General features: G+C 29.9%; 1 protein-coding gene across 1 annotated transcript; it reads right to left on the bottom strand.

Annotated features, from left to right (window-relative positions):
• Positions 1 to 393: 393 nt before the first annotated feature.
• LOC101244766 (uncharacterized) lies at positions 394 to 5,738 on the bottom strand. Its single transcript, XM_004237528.5, has 5 exons — positions 4,116 to 5,738; positions 3,908 to 4,023; positions 3,615 to 3,780; positions 1,366 to 1,448; positions 394 to 805 (listed from the first exon to the last, which is right to left on the bottom strand). Exons 1-5 carry the CDS (start codon positions 4,996 to 4,998, stop codon positions 731 to 733), a joined length of 1,323 nt encoding a protein of 440 aa, XP_004237576.2. The 5' UTR covers positions 4,999 to 5,738; the 3' UTR covers positions 394 to 730.
• Between the last annotated feature and the right edge of the window lie 2,225 nt (positions 5,739 to 7,963).

Here is a 7,963-nt window from a genome sequence, read left to right as displayed (position 1 = left end):
GTGACGCTACTACATAGGCGGGCCTAAGGTTCTCTTTTATATAAATATACGATATGATATATAATGATTACTAAAATTAAATATTTCGTGTTTAACACTATTCAAAAACACATAATTAAGTATAATATTTTGTCAAATATAAAATGTAGATAGTTATACAAATTTTAAAAAATTGGAACAAAATATTCCATACATGTCAACTATTCTGATTTCGTTTAGATCTGTTTTCAACCAATGATGATATTCATCATTTGCTACAATATAGTTGATATATAAGAATACGGCAAATAGTTATTTTAATTCTTGATTTAATGTGTAATTATAGTTTTTATCCGTGTATTATCGTACTTTTTCATTTTAGATATTTACCAATGTAACCACTATTGTACCAAATTGATAAGAAATAGAGATGCCAACTCCAATATTTCATCTGTACAAGGGAGCTCCAGAGTTCACCTTCTGTGTCTCTCTTGAAAACTATTCACAAAAGGATCATGCACAACAAAAATGTTATCGACCAATAATTGAAATATTAATCTTTTGGTTGCTTCTACTAACGGTACAATGATACGACACGAGTTGAGCTTATATAAGGAATTTGGTCAGTGAGTATTCATATAGCCGACCCTAACCTATTTAGGGTTAAGCCATAATAATTGTTGTTGGTTTCTTCCATTGCTTGTTTTAATGTCACACATTGACATTGGAGAATGGGAAAAAGCAACAGCTTCTAGGAAGATCCAGGCATAGTCTGGAGACATTCTGCATCCTCCCAAGGCTGGAATGCATCTTGCCGAGTTAGATGCTGAGAAATTGAAACAAAATATACTTTTAGTTAAAGTCAGTAGCTTCAGCAGAACAAGCAATAATGAGAAAGATAATGGTATTTCATGCTTTTATTTGAGATGAAAGGCAGTAATATCCCTTGGTGTCCTTGTTCTCATTCCATTGGTCAATCTTGGTAACTACTGGCTCAAGCCTCGTATACACATCAGAATTTCGACAATAAGATACATGGACGCAAAATTTAGATCTGTCATCCTTGCTGATCCTTGAAAATTTGGAGTCAGAAAAGTACATTGAGCAAGCCAGGTAAAGTTTCATGTTTTTTTGAGGTTAAAATGCAGCACTTTCATTCTTTAGAGGCAGATGACTGGTAGGTAATAGGAAAATAGCAACCATTGGTTCAAGGACTCTGAAGATAAGCAAGCAGATTGGTGGGAAAAGGGTATTTCATACTGTGGTTTTCATTATGGAATGAGTGAGAGGAGATTCACATGCATGGTCACTGCAAGGAGCACATTAAACACAAAAAAGAACGGAACATTCATTGGAAGAAATATATAGTAGGGAAATAGCCTTCACCTCTAACCAAAAGAAAAATCCACGCATGATGTTCAACTTTTTATCTTTGTCATGATTGGCCCTTTTGATTGCCCGATTGACAGCTGCATTTTTTACAATAGAAATATATAAATAAATCGTTGTGGATATAGCGATCACATCACTGATTGGGAAACAAAGTGGTATAGAAAATAGCAGAAATAAGAACATCAATAGCCAATATGATAGTCGCAACTAGAGAGTTTGATATTCCAAAAAAATTCAAGTAGACAAGCAATCAAATGGTAGTTTTTTATCTTCTGCAACACAAACTATTGAAAGCTAATTGGAACCCTAGTGTTGTTGTTCAACGACCACAAAACTTGAAAGAATACCCCAATTAAATAGAAGGCATGTAACATAACACAAATGCTAAACAGAGCAGTATGAAAAAGCTTAAAACTATTCTAAGATTCTATGAAATCCAACCTGAATTACATAGAAGCAAACCCTAATTATGCATCTCTTATGTACAATCCAGCTACATCCACAACTCTTAATTCTGGATAAACTCGTAATTAAATTTGTATTGCCTTCCTCGATCAATAGGATTTACAAACAAATGTCTCTATCCCTGTTTCTTACCTTCTCAAGTAGATTTTCCACATTTTTAGTGAGGATTATAACTTTTAATATAGTACGATAAATTTTCACATAGAAGACAACACAAGAAGTTCAGTATAGTCCAATTAGCAGGGCCTGGGGAAGGTACAATGTATATATACCTTACCCTACCTCATGGAGGTATTAGGGGTAGAGAGGTTGTTCTCGAAAGACTCTCGTCTCAAGCAACACACATCACAGAACTCACAGTAGTTAAAAGGAAAACATAAAGAGGACATAAAAAATAATAGAGAAAGCAAAAATAGCATTCAAAAAGACAACCTGTTCGTGTACACAACTTCAGGAGACCTTTTTCTTCTTTCTACATGTCTAGAGCACTCATGAGATTTCTGGTATGATGGGTTGTTAAGATAGATCATTGATTGCTCTTTTTAAAAGAATGACATTTGTGATTACAATTCTTCATAAGGTATGCACAACTCTTATTTCCTTTTGCTTTGCTGTCACTTAAACCAAGAAGCCAAGTGAAACAAATAGAATCTACAAACGCGGTTCATCTCTTCCATTACATACAATAACTCCAAAAGTGCACTAGAAAACTTATTAAAGTCACTTAGAAGACCATTGAAAACAAGTCTAGTTCAAAAGCCCAAAATGCCCCTACAAGCCAAACACCCAATCTAAATTTAATTCATCTCCTATCTCTATACTGTGAAGTAACCCTGCAACAAAAAGTATGTAGCTTGGTTCTAGGCTGTCAATTTAGTAATGCGAAATTGGTAATAAGTAATCGATGCAAATAATGGGTTGCCTACACTGAAGCACAGCTAGGTGAGGAGAATCGCCCTCCATGCCATGAGCTTTTATGTGCTTTAGGCCTTCTAAGTGCGCGTTAAATGAGCCTTTGACAACATTGATTAGAATGAGACACTGTTTTGATTATCGATGAGTCAATGACTTTCAGCATATTTGGCAAGTTTAACTCTTTTGTTTCTCGGTGAGGCTTTCAGGCTTCAAAAGCAGTTATTCCTTCCTACAAATGTTTTCTTTGTTCCCTTTCCTGGAGTCACAACTTGTCCACTTGCCTTAAATGACTTCTTCTTTTTGATGAGGTCACTTGCCTTACATGACTATTTTTTCCACTGGCACTTCTCTGTGAGTAAACATTATATTGTATCCAAATTTACATTGGTCATGACTTGTTCATACAAAATGCTGAGTCAATTGAAAAGGTAAACAATGATCGATGGGAACTTTTAAGAAGAAAGATCTGATTTTTCCCTCTTTAATTGACTAAAACACTCTACTCTTCCATGCCTAGTGGAAATAAAACAATAGAAGTGTAGAGAAAACAAAAGGAGATCATGCTCTATTACGAGCCACATGAAAGTGAGATTAAAAAAAGTCAGAACTTTTTATCAATCAGTTCAGTAAAGATATGCTAGCAAGTTAGTTCATTTTTGACGAAAGAACAAGAATAGGAACTATTATTAAGTTGTCTATATAAAGAGCAGGAACCCTATGGAATTTTGGATACTATCTTAAAAGTGATAACATAAATTTGAAATCAAGGTATAGCCTGAGAATAATTCAAAACACAAGAAAAGCAATCAAAATGCAAAGAGATGCCACGATGCTGGAAAACAAACCATAGGCTACTAACCTACCTTTATGGAGTGATAGAAGGGATTTTCCATGTCCATTTGTAGAGCTAGATGGTAATCGCATCTTAATGTCTTTCCAGAGCTTCTTATACTCCTCTTCATTGTAGGGCTTCATCAATAAATTCAAAACCTCCTTCCTGTACCTAGAATCTATGATTGTCGCATCCAGCTTGATACACAAAATTAGCAGCCAATGGTTACAAGAATTATCATGGTGAACCAAAACTAATAGGTAACATTAAATAAAGGAGGGACCAAAAGAACTAGTGAAAGTAGCAGAAGAATTGCAACCATACATTTAGGCAACGTTCCACTGAAGGTACAAAGGGGTTAGAGCTACTGCCCCAGCCTATCTCTGCACCTACATTCTCAAGGATTTCTACTTCACTTTTGGATTCTGCCTCCTTAATAGCTTCATAAACAAAAGAACAATTATTACTAAATGAAGATTTGAGACAATGATATCTTCATACACAATTCTTTTTGAAGAATCAAATAACTTACAATCAGAATCTTCGTGAGGTTCAATTTTTACTTCCACATCCATGAATTTGCTATCATTCTGAATCTTCAGCTCCTTAACAGGTATAATGTTTTCATCAATTATGTGCTTACAGTTAAATAAATCCCTATCCTCGTTTTGTCGCTCCTTACTCAAAATCCCATCATTCATCTTCTGCTTCTTACCATGTACAGTCATCACATCAATTCTATGATTCCTGTTATCTAAATCCCTATCCTCGTTTCCTTGCCTCTTACTCAAAATGCCATCTTTTACCTGCTGCTCCTTACCAGGTCCAATGTTCACATCAATTTGCTGCTTCCCGTTATCTAAATCCATATCCTCATTCCGTGGCTTCTTACTCAAAATCCCACCTTTCATCTTCTGCTCCTTATCAGGTACAATCTCCACATCAATTCTTTGCTTCCTATTGTCTAAATCCCTATCCTCATTTCTTTGCTTCTTACTTAAAATCCCATTTTCCATCCTATTCTTTCTCGCATTAGTCTTTAGAGCTTTTGAAATCCTCCCCAGTACGCATTTTTCCCTAACATTATCCTGACCCCTTTCAACCCCATGAAACTCCAACTCCCTATCTCTCTCATACTTGATGAACACTGTCAACCCATTCTGATCATTAACTTTAGAAACATATGATGTTCCATCTAGCTTAGTGTTAGCCAAGAAATTCATATAAAGCGGGTCAGCTTCAACATCAAAAAAAGCAAGTTTAGGGTTATCCCTTTCACCAGCATAGCCAACTCCACTCTTCTCTATAAATAACAGCAAGCTTTTATAATCTTCATCCACATGAACACAACTTTCTAATGCACTACAAAGATCATGATATGTGTCCTTATCTTGACAAGGACACAATTTCTCCATACCAACTTTCCCAATACAATCAAAAACTCAAATTTCCACTTAACAACTAACACAAAACTATAACCCACATAAAGTCTCTAGGTTTCCGATTAAGCATTAGTTTTAGCTTAGACACGAGAAAATTACTCACTCTTCGGAATTAAGAACAACAAATTCGCCGAAATAGAAGTAATTTGAGAAGCAGAAAAAATCACCGGGCCGGAGCAAAATCCAAGAGGAGAGTAAAATGCAGCTGTTTTAGATATTGTAACATTCTCTATGCGGATTAATAGATGACCTCGAGAGTAACAATTAATTTAATTAAAATTAATATTTTTTTGAATTTAATTATGTTTTAGAGTGTTCAGATTTTTCAAATATCAAAACAAAGCATTTATATCAAACTTTTGAGATTATAAACCAAACTAAATCAATAAAACTTGGGTTTTTCAATTTCGAATTTTTCGAGTTTTTTTTTTAAATTTTGAGTTTTTTTGATAAAGTTTTCATACAAATAGATAATTTACTTATACTTCAAATATTTCTTTAGTCCTATCAACATGCAACTATCTAAATTATTTCTCAAAAATAACAAAAGAATATGATATGATTAATGACACTAAAATATTCAACAAAAAAATAATTAAAAAATTGCGTAAGCAAATTAAGAAGTCATAATGAAATTGATCATAATTTAAAATACTAAATCATGCTAAAATAAGTTTTGTAAGTACTAATTACATGATTAAATATTAAAAAAAAATAAATTAGATCATGTATTTTAATTATTTAAATCTATATAAAACTAAAAAACAAATATTTAATATTATTATCGTTCTTAGTATTGAACTGCTTATCTCTTTGATATTAGTATTAATTTAATTTTTATTTAAATTTTAAATTTCAAGTATGAAATAAATATATTAAAACTAATCATCACTCAGATTTACCATAAATACAACTACTAACCTAAAACATAAAAGGATAAGAACCCTCACTAATCTCCACAATAAGATAGTATAAAACCTACTTTCTCTATCATGGGCCGGAAAAAAAGATTAAAATTCATCACTTTACAGTTCACAGTAAAAATAAAAATTATTTATTTATACATTAATTTTGTGAAATGACAAAAATAATTTTTTTTTAGATATTTTATCGCATTCATCATCAAATTTAAAAAATTATTGAGACTGAAGTTATCTTATTTAGACAATTTTACTATTATTTTGCATAGATGTTTTGTATTCTTTGATTAATACGTTAGATAAAATTAATTGAAAAAGCTACATACTCTTAACTAAATAAAATTAATTGAAACTAAAAACTACACAAAATTAATACTCCTAATAATGAATACATGAAACATAACTAGTTTCAGGTATTTATCACCTTATGTTAGACCATTTTCACTTGATAGAGAAAAGAAAGAGAAATAAATAAGAATCAAATAATACTTCAAAATACAAAGACAATAAAAAAGTTATACATAAAATATTATAAATTATAAATTCAATACGAAGCAAAAGGTCATAATGATAGAGTTATAGTTAACATAAGTATCCTATGTTATCTTATTAACTAGTGAATTAGTTAGCTCTTTGCGTGATGAGAAAATATTTAATTGATCTTTTTATAAAAAATCTTGAGAAAATATTTAATCGATCTTTTTATAAATAATCTTTTTATAGCTGAAGGATTGTATTTAGTTTTCAAATTTAAATAGATTGAGTTTCAAGTTTTAGTTATCATTAAAGCGCAATTTAAACAATGTTATAAATGATGTAGTGTTTGACTTTTAAAAAGAAATAAAAAGAGATAATTTCATGAATAATCCATTATGTATAAATATGAAAATAAATTATATGTTCGACATATTTTAGAGTTTTAGTTAAAGATTGATATCTCAAATTAAAAAAAATATAAAAGTGACGGATAAAAGAATAATGTAATATCTCACTTTTGTTAGGATTATCATTTTTCTTTGTTGTCAATTTTTTATTTTTTATTTATTCTAATTTATAATATTCACAAAAAATATGTATATCTAAAATATCTTATGTACTATCTCCTTTATTACAATTTATTAAATATTCTTTCTCTCTTCTCATCATTATTATTATAATTTATTATTTTTTCTACATTTTATTTTTATAGTTTTTTTTACGTAATAATCTTGTTTGTCTCTCCCCTTTACCATCATAACTAATTATTCTTATTCAGAAAATAATTTTTTTTTCTTAATTATTTTCTTTCTTTTGATTTATAAAATTTGAAGAAAAAAATAGATTTAATTATTACTATTATTCAAGAAAATTATGTTTTTCTTCCGATTTGTAAAATATGTAAAATAAAATTTCTCTTTGAGCAAGAGTCATAAATATTATCCTTTGTTCTCTTTTTATTGACTTTTAAATATTTTTTAATTTATATTTTATGTTTTAAAACTTAAAAAAAGTTATAAATAGTATCTAATGTAGATTTTTAAAAATATAGTTATAGTACTCACCTTATATTATGATTAAAAAAATATATATTTACCTTATTATAACTACAATGTATTGTCTATTTATCTCTCCTCATCATTACTATATATGGATTTATTTATTTTTCTTAAATTAGTTTCTAACCCTCTACATTTTTATAATTTTTTTAAAATAAAAAATCTTATTTATCCTATCTCCTTATTATCATAATTTATAATTATTATTAAAGAAATTATTCTTCTTTAAATTTTATATCTCCTTATTATCATAATTTATAATTATTATTAAAGAAATTATTCTTCTTTAAATTTTTTTTTTCTGATCTATAAGATCAGTAAAAAAAATAATAATTCAAATACGTTAATTGTCGCTTTCTGATAAAGTTTGTCATATACATTTTGATAAAGTAAATAGTACCTCAAATAATTTGTTTCTTCAAAAACTTAATATTCTTTGTGTAATTGGGGTTGTACATCTCTCAATCAATCAATCTCTATCTA

The sequence above is a fragment of the Solanum lycopersicum genome, chromosome 4 (genome assembly GCF_036512215.1).
Source record: "Solanum lycopersicum chromosome 4, SLM_r2.1".
NCBI classification, from domain to species: domain Eukaryota; kingdom Viridiplantae; phylum Streptophyta; class Magnoliopsida; order Solanales; family Solanaceae; genus Solanum; species Solanum lycopersicum.
The sequence above is the reverse complement of the archived record's forward strand: the minus strand, read 5'-3'. Positions and strand labels throughout refer to the sequence as shown.